Consider the following 20,473-nt stretch of genomic DNA (forward strand, 5'->3'; position numbering starts at 1 on the left):
AAAGCTCTCAGTTTTTCCTCATTGAGGATGATATTAACTGTGGGATTTTCATATATGGCTTTTATGATGTCAAGGTATGTTCCTTCTATCCAGACTTTTTTGAAGATTTTTATTAAGAAATGATGTTGTATTTTGTCAAATGCTTTTTCTGCATCTATTGACAGAATCATCGCTTTCTTACCCTTTCTTCTATTAATGTAATGTATCACATTGATTGATTTGTGAATATTGATCCAGCCCTGCAGCCCAGTAATGAATCCCACTTGATCATGGTGAATAATTCTTTTCATATACTGTTGGATTCAATTTGCTAGTATCTTGTTGAGAATTTCTGCATCCATGTTCATCAGGGATATTGGCCTGTAATTCTCCTTTTTGGTGGGGTCTCTGATTTGGGAATCAAGGTAATACTGACTTCATAGAATGAGTCAGGAAACTTCCCTTCTGTTTCTATTTTTTGGAACAGCTTGAGAAGGATAGATATTAACTCTGCTTTCATGTCTGGTAGAATTCCCCAGGGAAGCCATCTGGCCCAGAACTCTTGTTTCTTGGGGATTTTTGAGAACTGATCCAGTTTCTTCACTGGTTATGGGACTGTTCAAACTTTCTATTTCTTACCGTTTGAGTTTTGGTAGTGTGTGGGTGTCTAGGAATTTGTCCATTTCTTCCAGGTTGTCCAGTTTGTTGGCATATAATTTTTCATAGCATTCTCTAATAATTCTTTGTATTTCTGTCATGTTGGTTGTGATGTCTCCTCTTTCTTTCGTGATTTTATCTATTTGGGTTCCCTCTCTTTTCTTTTCGAGAAGTCTGACTAGGCATTTATCAATTTGGTTTATTTGTTTAAAAAATCAGCTCTTAGATTTATTGATCTGTTCTATTGGGGTTTTTTTTGGATTATGTGTTGTTTATTTCTGCTCTAGTCTTTATTATTTCTCTTCTTGTGCTGGTTTTGGAGTCTTTGCTATTCTGCTTCAAGTTCCATTAGGTTAGGTGTGATTAGGTTTTGTATTTGGGATTTTTCTTGTTTCTTGATATAGGCCTAAACTGCAATATATTTTCCTCTCAGGACTGCCTTTGCTGCATCCCAAAGGATTTGGACTGTCAATGTTTTCATTTTCATTTGCTTCCGTATATTTTTAAATTTCCTCTCTAATTGCCTGATTAACCCATTCATTCTTTAGTAGGATATTCTTTAACCCCCATGCATTTGGAGGCTTTCCAAAATTTTTCTTGTGGTTGGCTTGAAGTTTCATAGTGTTGCGATCTGAAAATATGCATGGTATGATCTCAATTCTTTTATTCTTTTTTATTTATTGAGGGGTGTTTTGTGACCCAGTATGTGATCTATCTTGGAGAATGTTCCATGTACACTTGAAAAAAATGTGTATTCTGCTGCTTTTGGATGAAAAATTCTGAATATATCTGTCAAGTCCATCTGGTCCAGTGTATCATTCAAGGCCATTGTTTCTTTATTGATTTTCTGCCTAGATGCTATGTCCATTGTTGTAAGTGGAGTATTAAAGCCCTCTGCCATTACCATATTCTTATCAATAAGATTGCTTATGTTTGTGATTACTTGATGTATATATTTGGGCACTTCAAAATTGGGAGCATAAACATTTATAATTGTTAACTCTTCTTGATGGATAGACTCCATAATTATGATATAATGCCCTCCTTCATCTCTTGTTACAGCTTTTAGTTTAAAATCTAGTTTGTCTGACATAAATTTGGCTACTCCAGCTTTCTTTTGACTTCCAGTAGCATGATAGATGGTTCTCCATTCCCTCATTTTCAAGCTGAGGGTGTCCTCAGATCTAAAGTGAGTATCTTGTAGACAGCAAATAGATGGATCTTGTTTTCTTTGTTGTTGTTGTTGTTGTTGTTGTTGTTGTTTATCCGTTCTGATACTCTATGCCTTTTGATTGGAGCATTTGGTCTATTTAAATTCAGAGTAATTATTGAAAGATATGGATTTAGTGTCATTGTGTTATCTGTAGGTTTCATGCTTGTGGTGATGTCTCTGGTCCTTTGTAGTCTTTGCAGTGTTCCACTCACAGAGTCCCCCTAGGATCTCTTGCAGGGCTGGTTTGTCCTTCAGTTTTTGTCTGGGAAAACCTTTTTCTCCCCTTTTATTCTGAATGACACCCTTGATGGATAAAGGATTCTTGACTGCATATTTTTCCTATTCATCACATTGAATATTTCCTGACACTCCCTCCAGGCCTGCCACATTTCAGTGGACAGGTCTGCTACTGCGCTTATGTGTCTACCCTTGTAGGTCAAGGCCCATGTGTCCCTACCTGCTTTCAGAATTCTCTCTTTAACTTTGTATTTTGCCAGTTTCACTATGATATGCCATGGAGAAGGCCCATTCTTGTTGAATCTGAAGGGAGTTCTCTGTGCCTCCTGGATTTCGATGTCTGCTTCCTTCTCCAAATTAGGGAAGTTCTCAACTATATTTTGTTCAAATAAACCTTCTGACCCTTTCTCTCTCTTTTCTTCTTCTGGAACTCCTATGATACAGACATTATTACTTTTCACTGAATCACTTATCTCTAATTCTCCCCTCTTGTTCTAGCATTTTTTATCTCTCTTTTTCTTAGCTTCATCATTTTCCATAATTTTATGTTCTATTTCACTTATTCTCCCCTCTGCTTCCTCCATTCTTGCTGTCACTGCGCCTAATTTATTTTGCACCTCACTTACAACATTTCTTAATTCATCATGACTGTTTCTTAGTTCCTTGATCTCTGCAGCAATAAATTCTCTGCTGTCTTCTATGCTTTTATTAAGTCTAGCTATTAATTTTATAACTATTATTCTAAATTCTTGATCAGATAAATTGTTTACATCTGTTTTGAGCAATTCTCTAGCTGTCATTTCTTTCTCAAGTTTCTTTTGAGGAGATTTCTTCTGTTTCACCATTTTGGCTAGTTTTCTGTCTTTTATGTGTCCTAATAGCTTGTTATATGTCCTGCACCTGTGAGCATTACTATTATAAAAGGGGGTCATACAGTGTCCAGGGCCTGGCCCTTCAGAAGGTCTTTTTGGAGTGTATTGTGCCCTCTTTCTTGTTGTGACTCTGTTTGCTTTATTTCCCTACTCATAGTAGTGGTTTTGACCTTCCACCAGGTGTGCTTTGATTTGGTCTTTGAAGTAAACCTGGAAAACATTTAAAAATGGGGTGGTAGTGGAAGAAGCCTTATCCCATACAAAGACAGAAATGACAGGGGCAGAGAAAAAGAAAAGAAAAAAAGAGAGAGAGAGAGAGAAATTGACCAAGCAGATAATCAGAGAAACTCTACCACTTAATCCAGAGAAAGAGAAAGGAAAATAAAGAAGGAGATACAGAAGAGGTGTAAAAAGAATAGATTAAAAATTTCTGCTTAAGCAAAACAACAACCAGAATAGATAAAGGAAGAAAAGAAAGACAGAAATTTATATATATATATATATATATATATATATATATATATGTAATAAGAATTGACCAAGAATCAAATCAGAAAATGCAAAACCACTGGATGAAAATCTGATTAGTTTCAGCTGTACAACACAGGGACTCAACACTTTCATACAACACCTGGTGCTCATCACAGGTGCACTTCTTAATCCCTATCACCTACTTAACCCATCCCACCATTCACCTCCCCTCTGGTAACCATCAGTTTGTTCTCTACAGTTAAGTGTTTCTTGGTTCTGTTCAACAATTTGAAGATGTTTTTCACTATATTCTGCCCCCCATAATTCATTATGTGAAAGGGCTTTTTTTTTTAATGTTTCCCTATAAATGGCGTGCAATTTTTCTCTGTTTTCAAGATTTTTCTCTGTTGTAAGCAGTTTATTTTATTTTATATGTAAAAATACCTGCTTAGGGTTTGATTAGCTTCTTGAAAGTATAGATTTATATATTTAAATAATTTGGAGGAAACTGAACTATTACCATTTTCCCCTTATTTTCTCTTTCCGATGGTTCTAGGATTTCAATTTCATTTATGTTAAATATTTTTATATTGCCCTGCAAAACATTGAGACTTTGTATATTTTTTCCAACTGTTTTTCCTTGTTTTTTTTTATATTGGACAATTTCAAGTTCCCTAAACATTTTTTTTCCTGCTAATTCTCTGCTTTTAAGCCCAATCTAATGAAATTTACATATCATGCATTTCTTAATTATAAATTTCATTTCTTAACAAAAGTAAAAATTCTCTATTTCTTAGAAGTATCCCATTTTTTAATTACAAACATATTTCCTTTTACATACTTGTGCCTAATTAGAACAGCTGCTTTAGAATATTTGGGGATAATTCTCAATCTGCATCATTTTCCTGTTGTGCTGCATTGATTTCCTTTCTCTTTTTAATCGGCCATATTTTCCTGATTTTCTTATGTCAAGTATTTGGAGACTGTGCCCTTGGATATTGTGCAGGCTATGCTGAGAAGTCTGTATGCTGATGTATTTCTCCAAACAGTGTTGATTTTCCTATTTTAGCAGGGACTTGGTGTAGCTGACCTCAAATTTAAATTTCTGTCTTTTGGGAAGTTCCTGGGTTGCTCATTTGGTTGAGCAGTTGAGGGTCTGACTCTTGATTTCGGTTTAGGTCATGATCCCAGGAATGTGGAATTGAGCCCCACATGGGGGCTCTGCACTGAATGTGGAGTCTACTTAAGATTCTCTCTCTCTCTGTCTCTCTCTGTCTCCCACTGCCGCTCTCCCCCACTTTTGCTCTCTAAAACAAACAAAAATATCTATCTTTTGGGCAGTAGCTCAAATCTCAAACAAATTCTTTTTTTTCCCAAATAAATTATTTTATCCTTAGCTATAATGTAGCTTTCACATGCATCAGGCAGCGACTTGGAAAACTTTTATACCTGGAACTGGGTGCACATCCTTTATGTTTTCTTCTTCATGGGATTCATCCTCCATTTTCAATATCTGTGGTTGCTTCAAACTCTGTTCTGTTTTTTTGTTTTGTTTTGTTTTTGTTTTTGTTTTGTTTTTTTAGTCTCAAAAGATTGCAGATTGTCTATTGAAATTTTACTCACTCTACATGGCACCAACATTGGGCTGTCTTAAGCTAAAAGTTGTAAAAATAAAAAATATATACCTTTCCACATCTATTTCAAGTGTCACTTCCCCTCCAAAATCTGCCTGCTTTTGTTCATGTTTCAGTGCCTTCAAGTCATTTTCTGTGTATATGTATGTGTGTTTTTAAAGGATATTTATTTCAAGGGCAATAAATTACTGGTATATCCAGGATGGTTATGTGTCATCATCTAAACCTATTGGCAAATATTATAAATCAAAACTACCTGTTACAAGCACATTTGGGGATGTCAAGATCCTTTTTATATGGGAGGATCAATCTATCTTAAGCTTTGGGGGCCACTTATTATGCAAATTTTGTCCAAGAAAATATATTCCAGTGTGATAGATAACTCCCAAAATGTCTGGTGTAATGGTGGACCACTAATTAAAATCATTAATTTGTATTTTACTTTAAAATTTTTATCTGCCTGAGACTTGAGTGCAGGCAGTGTCTGCATTGACCCTATACAGTCTTGATCCTAGTGTCATATACATTGCCTTGCTGATAGAAAATATGATATATTTTTAAGTGAATGAAACAGAAAAAGAATGGAAGAATGAATGAATATACACATGGTTGAAATTCTGTTAATCTTTATTCTTTCCAAATCCACCTTGAGAAAAGCATATACTTTTGTCAAAGAAAGCTTTAGACCATAATTTAACAAAATTTGAGAAGCTTGTATGTGGTATTAGGGATATAGTTATAAGTCTCTTTTAATTACTTATCCTTTTTCCTTCCAGTTTCTTTCAACTCTTCTACTGCTCATAAATCATGCCCTTCGAAAGACTGGAGGCTACACGGGGGGAAATGTTACTGGGTTGCTGAAGCTAATAAATCTTGGCATGAAAGTAAAAATGACTGTGCCACGAAAAATTCACATCTCATGGTGATTCGAGACTTCATTGATATGGTGAGATATCAAACTTGGAGATTATAGCATCCTTCACACTTTTCATTACAGTTATTGTGCTACATACTTGGAAATTTCTATGAAAATAATGTGAAGCCTCATTCCTATTAACTACATAAATGTTGGTTGAATGAATTGTTGAACTACATGTTTATTTTTAAGCTTTTTGGGAGGGAGTGGCTATGGATTGGAGGAATTCATTTGCTACTCTACACCTAACTTCTCCACCAGGGATCCCCATTGCTTACTAGATTCCATTTTAAAATGTAAGACGGTAAATATCTTCCCTCATCTCTCATGTTTATTGCAATATTCACAAAGGCTGCAGTCAGATATCATGGCAGCTAAAATTAAGATGATGCTGAGAGAAAAGAAATACAGAATAGTCCTCATTAAGGACCTTCTTCCTTGAGCAGAATATTTCTCTAACTGGCTTAATTTAAATTGAAGTTTTGTGGGGCACCTGGGTGTCTCAGTCGGTTGAGCGTCCAACTTCAGCTCAGGTCACGATCTCACGGTCTGTGAGTTCGAGCCCCGCATCAGGCTCTGGGCTGATGGCTCAGAGCCTGGAGCCTGATTCTAATTCTGTGTCTCCCTCTCTCTCTGCCCCTCCCCCGTTCATGCTCTGTCTCTCTCTGTCTCAAAAATAAATAAACGTTAAAAAAAAAAAGAAAAAAGAAGTAAACTATCTTCTCACTGTAACCGGTGTAACACCAAATCTCAACCTGTAAGACTGTCTATCAGATGCAGTTCAAATTGACTCAAATATGAGCTGAATCCAGGATAGAGTAAGAATTGTATTCTTCTCCTTGAGGTCAATTTTAAGGCAAGAAAGGGGAAGCAGGTATCAACTGGAAATCTTCTCATAAGAATGCTCTGGAAGGGATAAATAACAAATCACTGCATGAAGAAATTGTTCAATGAAATATTTCACTAAGAACCTCATCTATTTCCTGCTCACCATCAAAGGGAAGGATGCTGAAATACATAAAAGACATATCTTCTAGGCAATCAATAAACCAGAAGGGGGAGACCAGTAGACTGAGACAATATATTTTAATAGAAAATTCCTTCTTCCAGCTCAGATTACACCACTTCACATTATTCCTAAACAACTGAATGGGCCAGGTATAATTGTTCTCTTTCACGGATAGATAAGAATCTAAAAGGAATCAGCATAGAATTTATACATAAATATTTCCATTTCCAAATTTCTCCAAAGAAAGCATGTAAAAGTCAGATAGATAAGATATATATTACAGAAGAATAATTACTCCAAGAAACAGAAAATAATTTCTCTAGCAAATTCATCTCTAGCTTTCAAATAAGTTAAGAATAAAGTGAAAGGAAGAGAATTATAAGTCCACCTAAAAAACCCATGTGTCACATATGGCAAAGAAAAAAAAAGAAAGTAGAAAGAAGGAGAAAAAGGAGGGGTGGGGGAGGAAGAAGAAGAAAATGAGAAAAAGAAGTATTTAAGGAAACAAACCAACAAAAGCAAGGAAATTCTTCACAGCAAGATGCGAAGATCTTGAAGAAATGTTACTACAACTTTTACAATAAGAAATAGCCAGTCAACTATAAATTGCCAACTTGTTTCAGATCTATGGGAAAGGTAGGTTTGCAGGGCCAAAATCTATCTTGAAACAGGTACCTGTGGGAAAGAGAAGACACATTCTCACTCACTTGGGATACACAAATCAGGCATTATGCATCAGAAAGAAGAGTTCAGTCAAAATAATTGAAAGATGAGCTCAGGCTGATAGTAAGGTGCAAGAACAGTGTGAGGCTCCTGGGCTCTGTAGAAATGAGGGAATTCTACAAACCCTGGAAGGCTATTTTTCTGTCAACGCCACTGGCTCTCAAAGAACAGATTGGAAAGAGGGGCGCGGGGCGCCTGGGTGGCTCAGTCGGCTAAACGTCCGACTTTGGCTCGGGTCATGATCTCGCGGCTTGTGGGTTCGAGCCCCGCGTCGGGGTCCGTGCTGACAACTCAGAGCCTGGAGCCTGCTTCGGATTCTGTGTCTCCATCACTCTCTGCCCTTCCCCGCTCACGCTCTGTCTCCCTGTGTCTCTCTCTTGCTCTCAAAAACAAATCAACATTAAAAGAAGAAAAGAAAAGATTGGAAAGAACCATAAGAAAGTGTCCATTGTGGCACAGACCTGGAAGAAGAAAAGAGCAGTGATGCGGAAGTGGCAAGAAATTCCACCTAGATCTTTGTCCCCCTGTCTGTTAACTGTGCAATGGCACAAAAACCTTAATGTGCGCGCTGGTGACAAGGACAGCTGCCTTTAGGGCGCTGGTGAAACCCACTGCAGGTGAGAAAGAGGACTGGGAACCGAAAATACTCCCGTGGGAGGGTCGAGAATACACAAAGGGACCATGACTACATTCAGAGGAGGGGCAGCAGAACAGAGAAAGCCGCACAGAGAAGACAGGGGTGAGTGCCTGCCTAAGACTGAGGCATAATCAGAACAAGAAAGACCATTGCCTCCACTGCCTTTTACTATCAAGCTAACAAGTTTTAAATAGGAAGTCAAGAAGGGAGAGGGGCAAGGGAAGAAGAAGAATGTGCAAAGAGATCTTCATGAGTCATGGTGAGAAGGGAGACTTAAATTCTCAGGTCAAGGAGACATTTCCCTGGCACACAGACAAACCAAAACCACTGAACGCAAGATGCCACTGCAGGAATTTGAAACCCGAGGTGCACCGAGGATTACCAGAGCAGCAACAGATGAGAAACCCACCCTCCTAACCATTAACTTCAACCCTAGGACAAACTAGTAACCTCGTTTCATTACTACGCACAAAACCAGTGGGTTTTGTCAAGTCAAGTTAGCGTCAAATCATTGGGTATGAGGTAAATAAAAAGACCCGAAGAAACAGGACACTCCAAACAAACAAACAAACAAGCAAAAAAAAAAGGGGGAATACTGCAAAATGATAAAGGAGTTGTATGCGGTTGCTGGGGCAGCCGTGACAAAGGACCACAAACTTAATGACTTAAGCAAGAAAAATGAATTTCTTGCAGTTCTGAAGGCTGAGTCCCAAGATCAAGGTATTGGCCAATGCCTCTCTCCTTGGCTTTCAGACGGCCACCTCTTACTGCGTCCTCACATAGTCTTTCCTCTGTGTGGGTGTATCTGTGTCTCTCCATGTGCCCAAATTTTTCTTCTTATAATGACAGCAGTCAGATTGAATTAAGATCCAAGCTAATAGTCCTAGTTTAGCTGAATCAGCTCTTTAAAGGCTCTGACTTCAAATGCAGTCATATTTTGAAGTCCATATTTTGGGGGTCAGGGCTTCAACACAAGAATTTTGGAGAGACACAGTTTGGTCCATAATATTCTACCCTTTGGCCCTTGAATCCCACAACAGGAGTCAATTTTATATATATATATATATATCAGCAAGGTAAACACTGATAGAACTAAGAGGAAATGGAGAATCCACAAATACTGTTGGAGTTATCAACATGTCACTTTGAGTAACTGAAAAAACAACCCAATAAATAAATAAACAAACAAATAAATAAATAAATAGCCAACTCTATAAACCAATTAAACCTAATTCATCTTATAGAAACCTGTATCCAACAGCATGAGAATACACTTTTTTTTTTTTTTTTTTTTTTAATTTTTTTCAACGTTTTTTATTTTTATTTTTGGGACAGAGAGAGACAGAGCATGAACGGGGGAGGGCCAGAGAGAGAGGGAGACACAGAATCGGAAACAGGCTCCAGGCTCCGAGCCGTCAGCCCAGAGCCTGACGCGGGGCTCGAACTCACGGACCGCGAGATCGTGACCTGGCTGAAGTCGGACGCCCAACCGACTGCGCCACCCAGGCGCCCCTACACTTTTTTTTTTCAAAACACATGGAACTTTGATGAAGACAGACCATATGTGGGAACTTAATCAACTTTTAAAATCTTCAAAAATAGATCTTCTACAAAGCATGTCTCAGACCTTCAGAAAATTAAACTGGAAATTAGGAACAGAATAGTGTTTGGAAAGTTCCCAAACGTTTGAAAATTCTGCAACACACTTCTGAATGATGACTGGGTCAAAAAGGAAGTGATCAGAGCAAAATTTTTAAACTATATTGTGAATTGAATAAAAACAACATCTTAATGTGTCCGAATTTACAGGTTTCAACTTAAGCAGAGCTTCGAGGGAAATTTATCGCATTAAGTGCTTATGTTTGAAAAGAAAATAATGTAGAATCAGTCATCTACACTACTTAAAAAAAAAAAAAAAGAAACTAGGAAAAGAACAAACTAGCCCCAAAGCAAGCAGAAGAATGGAAGATGTACATTACTCGATCTCAAGTCTTACTATAAAGCAAAATTAGTTAATATGGTGTAGAATTGGCAAAAGACAGATAGACCAGTGACACTGAATAGAGATGCCAGAAGCAGACCTACAAAAATTTAGTCAACTGATTTTTTTTACCATAGCGCAAAGATAATTCAATGGAACAGCACTACGTTGTCTTGTATGCGTGCATAATGACTTTATTTTCTTACAAACAGTTATGACATTTAGCCTATGAGTTCAGCTGCATGTGACAGAGAACCAAAATCACCGTAGCTTAAACAAGGTAGATGTTCACTTTATTGACTCTAAAACTGTTTCACTTATAAGATATCCCTTTAGTACACTTAAAAGCGTTAGGACAATTAGAAAGCAAAAAGAAAACTCCCAGTTAAACTACTATGAGCCATGGATTGTCTGATGTTTCCAATGTTGAAGTGTTAAAATAGGGGGAAAATGTATCTATTCCTCTATGCAATTGGTTATGTCACTCACGTTTTAGTCCGTACAGCTATGGATTCCTAGTCTTGTCTGTAGAGTGCTGTCTGTGTCCACCTATTTCCGGTTGATGGACCACCATATGGACATTCTAGCCATCAGAAAAGAAGGAAATAATGAATGGAAGGATACAGCCCTACCTTTTACGTGCTTGATTAGAATTTCAATATCACTTGAATTGTGTTCCATTAGCCAGAAATTAGTCACATTGTCACACTTAGCCAAAAGGGAGCCTGGGAAACATATCCTTACTATGTCTGGCCATAGATATGGCTCAGGGGTTTTATTACTATAGAAAAAGTTATTAAGAAACTATGAACAATATGTACCATGTCAGCTCGGATATTGCTTCCTTTTTTCCCCTGTATATTTTCTTGCTTCTATCTATTATTTCTTACCTGTAATTAATTATAACCACTAACATTTATGTAATGAGAATATATTATGTTCCAAGCAGTGTATAATAACGTTATTTAATAACAACGCTCTTTGAGATAGGTACTACTATAACCTGAGTCTCAGAGATTGGGGAAAACACAAGTAAAAAGATTCAACAACTGTGCCAAGATGCACAGCAATCGATCGTCGAGCCAGGACTCAAATTTGAAAGTTCATCTTCGCAGTCTTAGGATCCCCGGCAACCATGCATACTTTACGACATTGTAGTGCAGTACTTTGTCCCTCCAGTATGATCTGTTAGAAAAGTGTGAAGTTCAATCCCTGTTTCTCGTGTAGGACCAGCATACAAAAGGTCCTCTTGAGAAATTTATTTTGTGTATCTATAAGAATCGATCAGTTGTTTCCTATAATATTTCCTATTCTCTTTAGAGTTTCCTATGGAAGCACCTAAATACCGGAGTGTTTTACTGGATTGGCTTGACTATTCCACCTGGAGGGGAATCATGGACCTGGGTAGACAACAACCCTTTTGACTCCCATCTGTGAGTTTATTGTATTTTAGCTTTTGTGTGATTTTAATCCCATACTGTATGACAAGAAAGAGTCGTCTGATGCTGTTGGGCTTGAACTGAGGAAACAGGTATACATTTCCTAACCGAATCATATGATCTGACAAATATTCATATAAAATGGTCTACTCGGAAAGTTGAGGGAAAAAAAAACATCATATTCCACACACTCAGAAGATTTAGGGATGGGAAGCAGTATTTGCCAATAGCGTTCTTTTATTTTATTAAAGAGGCAAATTGACCAGTGTGAAATCTCTTGTAAGAGCACAAGTTTATGGGCACCTGGGTGGCTCAGTTGGTTGAACATCCAACTCTTGATTTAGCTCAGGTCATGATCCCAGGATCATGGTGTTGAGCCTCATTTGGGGCTCCTCACTGAGCATGGAGACTGCTTAACATTCTCTTTTTCTCTCTTTCTGCCCCCTCCCCTACTCATGCTCTCTATCTCTCTCTTAAAAAAAAAAAAAAAAAGACCACAAGTATAGTTTACAAAATATAAATTTCTGCTCTTTTCAACAGTTTTTATTTATTTTTTATTTTTTATTTTTTGAGACAGAGAGAGACAGAGCATGAACGGGGGAGGGTCAGAGAGAGGGAGACACAGAATCTGAAACAGGCTCCAGGCTCTGAGCTGTCAGCACAGAGCCTGACACAGGGCTCGAACTCACGGACTGCGAGATCATGACCTGAGCCGAAGTCGGCCGCTTAACCGACTGAGCCACCCAAGCGCCGCTTTTCAACAGTTTTTAAATGAACAAAACCAGAAGTGCCATTTTAGCATTATCCACATAACCTTGACTAATACTCCTTAACTATTAACTTCTCTTGCAAAATAAAACTGAGGGGGGGAAGAATTACCTTACCCACCATATTGTATATTGTTTAAATTGTTTAAATACTCATGTTTTTATTTTAAAAATTAGAAAATATTTTCTGAGGCCCTCTTTAGTCTCTGGACATATGCTGTTGTAAAGATAACCATTTTCTTCCTTCATAGGTTTTCAGTAGAAGAAAAATGGCGGACCCGGAGCATGAAATGTGCCCAGGTGTCTCAAATTAAGATAGCTGAACAAAAATGTGGGAAAGTTAATCCGTGGATTTGTCAACTGTAACCCACACTGCATGAAATCAGTCTCCATTTCTCTGACGGAAAGACACCACATGAAGTTTGAACTCAGAATATATCAAAGTCCAGAGGGCCACGTGTGTCCCAGAGGGGAGTTGTGTGTGTGTGTGTGTGTGTGTGTGTATGTGTGTGTTCATTCGGGTGGGTATAGTACTACTTCTCAGAGATTTAGGAAGGCTAATAGAGAAAATGAAATGTTGTAGAAACTGAGAAGATAGAATGAACGTATTTTTTCGTCTGAATTATCAGTTATTCAATCCCCATTCTCATTTTGCATGTGGTTTCGAAACTTCCGTCTTTATTTTCTCCACAGCTTCCCTCTATAATATCCTTACCTAATTACATTTTTACGAAGAAATTCATATCAAAATAAAATTTACATCTCTAGCCCAGACTTTTCCCGGATCACCAGACCCATATACGGTACTGCTTATATAACATATCAAGTTGGGGCACCTGGCTGTCAGTTGGTTGACCATCTGACTCTTGATTTAAGTTCAGGTCATTACCTCATGCTCATGAGATTGAGCCCCAAATCAGGCTCTGCACTAGGTGTGGGGTCTGCTTAAGATTCTCTCTCTCCTTCTCCTGCCCCTCCCCCGCTTACGAGCAAGTGTGCATACACTCTCTCTACTATATCAAAGAAAGTTAGTTAATAAATGACATTTAACATATGAAATCTGAAATCTCAAAGGCATCTCAAACTCAGTATATAAAAATAGTTCAATCATGGGGCGCCTGGGTGGCTCAGTCGGTTAAGCGTCCGACTTCGGCTCAAGTCACGATCTCGCGGTCCGTGAGTTCAAGCCCCGCGTCGGGCTCTGTGCTGATGGCTCAGAGCCTGGAGCCTGTTTTGGATTCTGTGTCTCCCTCTCTCTCTGACCCTCCCCCGTTCATGCTCTGTCTCTCTCTGTCTCAAAAATAAATAAACGTTAAAAAAAATTATTTAAAAAAAAATAGTTCAATCACTTTCCTCATGAAAGGAACCATCCTCCAGCACTCAGTGTCTCAGTCAATGGCACACCACACAAGACAAGAAATGTCACAACTTAGAGTCCAGCCGTGTCGTCATCACCCTCTATCTGGCCCACCTTTCTGTATTGCTATCCACTCTCCCTCCCACAAAACCAAGTATTGTTAGTGTTTTTACTAAATGTCTCTCAAATCTCACCTCTTCCCTTCATTGCTTTCACAACCTTAATACAAAAGTACCAAAATATTAAGTGACTGACCTAACAAGGCCTTCCTTGTTCTACTCCTAATCCGTTTCAGTTATTCTCTACCACGTAACCTAAGTGATATTTTAAAAATACACATACTGACAATACAACCCTTCTTTTGAAAAACACTTCAACATCGTTCTTAGAATAACACCAGGGATGCCTGGGTGGCTCAGTCGGTTAAGCGCCGGACTCTTGATTTCAGCTCAGGTCATGATCTTACACGTTGTGAGATAGAGCCCCGTGTTGGGCTCTGTACTGACATTAGGGAGCCTGCTTGGGATTCTGTCTCTCCTTCTCTCTGCCCTCCCCCTGCTCAGACACTCTCTGTCTCCCTCTCAGAATAAATAAACTTAAAAATGTATGTCAAAAAAGTAATAAATTTAGAATAACACCAAACTCCATAACACAGCCTAGAAATCCCAGTCAGCTCTAATCCTCGCTTACTTAGTCAGTGTCTTTCTACACAAAATTTATCCAAACTCCCAGTACCATGACCATAGTAGACTAATTTCAGGAACTCATCCATAATTTCACCACACTGTCTGACAGACATTTTCCCTGTATCTGGAATTCTCTTTTCTCTATTCTCTATCAAGTGAACTCTCAACCACTCTCCATAAAAAGCTGAATTCTTAAGGATCTTCTCTGAGCTCCATGACGAGGTCAAATATCCCAACATTATATACCCCTTCCCAGAACTTATCACATTTTTGGTCTTATCTATATCAGTATTTGAGTGAATATTTAATTAATGTTCTCCACCCTCACTTGACTATAAACTACGTAATAACTGGTTTTATATTTCCAGTGTCTTTTAAAATATCTAGCACATAAATGCTCAAAAAACTACTTACGGTGTTGTTTTCCCTAAATGATCACAAAAGTAAAATGCTGATATGAGACTGGAAAGATAGGCTGCAAAAGACCAGAGGCTCAGACAATGGAGGCCTCACCGGTAAGTCATCGAGTGCCAAGGGAAAACTGGAGAATTTTTCTGCGTGGGCGATGATATTGACAGAGAATCCTATGAATGCCAAATGAGTGTACATGGAGGCTTAAATGCTTCAGAAACAAACTTTCTCGTGACGTTTATGTTCACCTCTTTATGGCAGTTACATCCTTAGAAGCTTTCTTGTAAGTCATATCATAACGTAAGAATCTTACGTCTGTATGTTGAGTTGGACACTGTATATGAACGTATGGGTAAAGCATTTGTGTTATGGCACGTTGGCGCTACATTCCAACAAAAATGTTTTATTTTATGAGCACAGTGGTGTTCATAGGACTATAAGAATGTTTATTAAACTTGTTTTTGGACTAAACCACTTGAAAACACAGAATATTGTAAGGGATGCTAAGCACCATGGACTTGTGCATGGGGAATAGACACAAAAGTAGCTAAGAGTTTGTGCTGGAAGTAGTCTGGAAAGGTCTTGGGATTCAGACACTGCTGACGACTGTGCAGGGACTCTGGTTTGCAATCAGTTCACTAAAAGGCACGGGGTGGGTGTGCTTTCTGCTCATGCGACTCTATGCTGAAGTCTAGCAAGTGAGTCTCTGGTGGTCCTAGAATAATTCATTTAGTAATCTTGGCGCAGATCCTTTGGAAATGAACCTTTCTTATTTTCTTTCTCCTTTCAAATTTGGAAGCCTATCCCATTTGGACATATACTCAGGAGTTCTTGGATTATAGTCTTCAGGAAATAGAAGCTACCAGCATCCACATGCCTAGCCAAAGGGAGAAGTCTGTGATGGATGAAGAGAACAAAACTCGGGCTTGAGGGACCAGCTGGACTCACTGTGCGGCAGACAGAATCCATAATCGCACTCATCATTTGACATACTTATACTGTTACTCTGATCAGTATAAAACACTGATGGCTTGGGTCTCCTGAAATCAGTGTCCATTCTGAGCCACTGCCCAGCAACTCCTCAAAAGTTTGATTATTTCTCTTTCCTCAATGTATAGTCACCCAGGTAAATGGTCATAGATTTCTTTGGGGAAGAGTGGAGGAAAAAGATGAACTATATAATTTCTTTTTGTTTGTTTAGTAGAGTTCTTTCTCAAAGGTTTTCTCCCCACTCTAAATTACAGAGATTCTGGGTCTGTAAAATGGCTCAGGTTTGGGAATTGATGGAGGGAGCATGATCTCCTATTTTTAGAATTAGGTTAGCCTCCTAAGAAAGGGCTACATTTACTGGCAAAGAAGACTCAATAGAATTTCGGGTTCCATGTCCCTAGCTTGAGTGGAATCTTCCCGTATGTCCCCATTCCAGTTTTTAAGATCTCAGTCCTTCCCGACCGGTGCCCTCACTTTAACAGAAGACATCTTGCAATGCTGAAAATCCAGAATATCCATCTCTTCAGTCTCTCACAATGCTGTTAGCAGTGGTTTCATCTTTAGGCCAATTTCCTTGGAAAATTTCCAGCTATGTGTAGGAACTTTCCTAGCTTGTCCCCCGTCGTTGTATCAGATAACAAAAACAAGCAGTGCAGACTCTCTCCAGCAGAGGGAGCCATTAAACAAACGTGTTCTTAGGGAGACGCTAAAAAACTTCCCGTTTTCTCTATGGTCTTCTGAGACATTGAGAGCAACTATTAACATCAATAACGGACTTACCTTACTACAGCTTAGTGATAAGAAAGGAAAAAGAAAAAAAAAAATAACTAGTAGACACCATACAAAAGCTTAGGGAATGAGAGAAAATAATTCAACTTTTATCTGTTTAAAAAAAAACCAAAAACCCGGAAACAAACTGCAGAAGCAAATGGATATGGAGGCAAGAGCATAAAGGCATGAGTTGACCTGTCTTGAGAGCTTAGTAACACCTTGTTGTCACTACAACACCTGGGAATCACCAGGAATAATAGGAGGGAGGTGTGTGTGCACTTCCTAGGGAATGAGGGTGGGAGGGGCCTGGGAAGGGGGTTTATTTAAGGTCCCTACAGCCAGGTAAGCCATCCACTGACATTTCTGTAACAAAACTTGTACCTAATATCTGAAAACTGGGATATGTGAAGGTTCACAATGAAGCCCAGACAGTGCAGTGGACATTCGCCAGTGTTCTAACACAATTTTGTGTTCTTCTTGTCCCTTAATTCAGTGTTTAGTAGACCCATTGTATGTTGCTATACAATGTCAGGGTTTGCCATTTCAGAGCTATAGTACATCAATTTGAATGACGACCAACACTTTATATTACTATTCATCTATTTGGGGGACACATTGTTACTATTTTTTTTCTATTATATTATAGAAAGAGGTTGACATTTTTAAAAGTCCACCTATTATTAACAATAATGAGTTTATTAATTTAACAGCTGCATGTTTTCTGCTAACATAAACCCTTTCTCTCAACTATCTCCGAGAAGAAAACTGATTTGACTTTATGGACTAGACTGACTCATGAGTCTGTTAGTTAAAAGAGGTCTTAAGATGAGCATTAGAATGTGATCTCTTTAATCAAATTTTATGAATTCATTCTAGGTAGTGTATATACTAAATACCTGTTAGTTGAATGAATAGAAGAGTAAATGAAAGCAAGGAAGGAATCTGGCTTTTACAGAACCCTGTTAAGTGATAATTACCCAGTGGTAATGTGATTTTTATGTTAGAAAACTAGTGAGTGACCATATCAAATGTCAAGCGGGAGAAATGATAAATAACAAAATTTAAGGTCCTAAAGGAATTTTCATTCGATTGGATCATAGTAAAGTATTTTTCTCAGTTTGTGGTACTAATCAGAAGGCCCCGTGTATGTGATCAATTTAAGAAACATCCAAATATATCAATTCCTTGTTAACTCCAACTTACAATAGTTTAAAGATTCAAACTGAGGACGTAGTGAGATTTGGAGAGAGGTGATCCCGGGCTAGCGAGATGCTTGTTAGATCACCTGGTGTTCATGTCCACAATTCATCGGATTCCTTGTACAAGCCAATGAAATAAGTTAAATTAGCCTTAAATTTGGGAAGGAAGGGAAGAAAAAGAGAAAGAGAGGGAAACGAACCACAGGAGATTCTTAACAATAGAGAAAAAAACTGAGGGTCGATGGAGGGAGGTGAGTGGAGGACGCGTTAAATGGTGATGGGTATGAAGGAGGACACGTGCTGTGATGAGCACTGGGTGTCGTAGGTGAGTGATGAATCCCTAAATTCTACTCTTGAAACCAACTAAATTGCACTGTTATGTTAACAAACTAAAATTTACATTAAACAGATTTTTGTTTGAAAAAAGGTGAGCATGGAAAACCTAAGTAAATCAGTATTACCACATCTCATTTTTTGCAGTTTCCGTTAACCAGTGAATCCTTCCACTCCACTCTCATATAGAAGTGAACAGTATTGGGGCGCCTGGGTGGCTCAGTTGGTTAAGCTTCCAACTTTGGCTCAGGTCATGTTCTCATAGTTTGTGGGTTCGAGTGGGGTCTGTGCTGACAACTTGGAACCTGAAGCCTGTTTCATATCCTCTGTCTCCCTCTCTCTCTACCCCTCTCCCACTTGCATTCTGTCTCTCTCCAAAATAAGTAAATAAAATAAAATAAAATACTATAAAACTGACACACAGACTGTGAGAATTAAGTTGTTACAATAAGAACAGTGGCAATTGAACCAGGACAGTAACTCTGAACTATACCAGTTGGGGGAGGGGAGGGGAGATTAGGGCGCTCCAAGATCAACATGAATACTAAAAATTGGATACTGTCGTGGAGAAAAATTGGCCACAGAGATATGAATTAGAAATTACTTTCATCACGACGCTTAAAAGAGTTGAAATGAACAGGGTCTCTGATGTAAATTGAACAAATAGAAGGTAACCATGAAAAATCATCACAGATTGGCTTTAAACAACTGACTCTCGGGGCGCCTCGGTGGCTCAGTCAGTTAAGCGGCCGACTTCGGCTCAGGTCATGATCTCACCGTCTGTGGGTTCGAGCCCCGCGTCAGGCTCTGTGCTGACAGCTCAGAGCCTGTAGCCTGTTTCAGATTCTGTGTCTCCCTCTTTCTCTGACCCTCCCCTGTTCATGCTCTCTCTCTCTCTCTCTGTGTCTCAAAAATACATAAATGTTAAAAAAAAAAAAATTTAAACAGCCGACTCTCTTGGGTCCCAAACTCCAACACTAAAAAAGTCACCACTTAAACAGCACATACTGCTTGTTGAGCATAGTTTTAAGTGCTTTAAGAATATTAAATAGGTTTGAACCATATCAAAAAGTTGCTAAGTGGATACTGTTATGATTCTCATTTTATTTTTATTTATTTATTTATTTATTTTTTTTGGAGAGAGAGAGAGGCAGAGAGATATGGAAAGAGATATCAAGCAGGCTCCATGCCTAACATGGAGGCCGACACAGGGGCTATATCTCATGACCGTGAGATCATGACCTGAGCCAAAATCAAGAGTCAGAAATTCAGCCCGACCAAACCACCCAGGTGCCCTTGATTCTCATCTTAAAGATGAAGAAACTTATCCTTCTGGGAAATCTGAGTACATTTTACGAAGTCTCACATTTAGTAAGTGGCAGGGCAGAAATGTAATTACCTCTGGTAATCTGGTTTCAGAACCCACGCTTAGCTACTGTTATATTGCATCTAACTTCCAGAGAGTAAAGGTAGTTGAGTAAAGATGAGCATTTGGGGGACGGTGGTGAACTTCGGTAGACATTCAAAATTAGTATTGATATTTTCTATTTAAACCTCCTCAATCGCAAGCCAAAATACCCTGGCTGTCTTTGGTATGCAGTTCACCTTAGACCAGCATTGTATGAGGTTGATCATGAACATCATACCTACGTCTTAGCCCAGAAACATTAATAGCATCAATCATTAACAATTCTTTTAGTTCTGAAGGAAATACCTGTATTTTGGTGACGGAGCGTCAACCAAATAAGAGTTTGTCTATGATATAATATACCTCAATACAGAAAATTTCATGTGAGAGATACACTTCTGAGTATTAGAAAAATTAATTTCACAACCCCTGAGGAATGGGTATGTTCTATAATTTTAATAGTGAGAAACATATAAACAATCATGCTTTCCTCCCACTTTTAGCTACCAGAAAGCTCGAAGTTAGATTCAGTCTTTAATAATCACAAGTTATGTCTAGTTTTATGGCAATATATTAAGTTGCCTTCCCATTCTTTGGTCCTGATAGTGAATAGAATATTTCCTCTAAGTGTATATATTCCTGCAAATCAGCTCAGAAACGTTTAAAATAAATTTTTGTAGCAATAAGTGTGTTTTGTTTGTATTGTTTATTGTGTTTGAGGCACCTCCAGGATAGTTCTTCTATTTGTAGAGGCTTAGATTTGGATTCATACCAAAGCACCCT

The 20,473-nt window shown here is 38.4% G+C and overlaps 1 protein-coding gene across 4 annotated transcripts in view; it reads left to right on the forward strand.

Annotated features, from left to right (window-relative positions):
* LOC131520031 (killer cell lectin-like receptor subfamily F member 1) overlaps positions 1–16,883 on the forward strand; it is a 28,707-nt gene extending 11,824 nt beyond the window's left edge. For 3 of the 4 annotated variants that reach the window (XM_058743736.1, XM_058743737.1, XM_058743735.1), the window contains 3 exons: positions 5,840–6,009; positions 11,650–11,762; positions 12,787–16,883. In XM_058743736.1, the coding sequence (XP_058599719.1) occupies positions 5,840–6,009; positions 11,650–11,762; positions 12,787–12,901 (398 nt within the window). In that variant the 3' untranslated portion in view covers positions 12,902–16,883. The remainder of the gene's footprint in view (positions 1–5,839; positions 6,010–11,649; positions 11,763–12,786) is intronic. The other variant, XR_009265910.1, reaches the window with a different exon arrangement.
* The last annotated feature ends 3,590 nt before the right edge of the window (positions 16,884–20,473 follow it).

This window comes from Neofelis nebulosa, chromosome 8, assembly GCF_028018385.1.
Source record: "Neofelis nebulosa isolate mNeoNeb1 chromosome 8, mNeoNeb1.pri, whole genome shotgun sequence".
Lineage (NCBI taxonomy): Eukaryota > Metazoa > Chordata > Mammalia > Carnivora > Felidae > Neofelis > Neofelis nebulosa.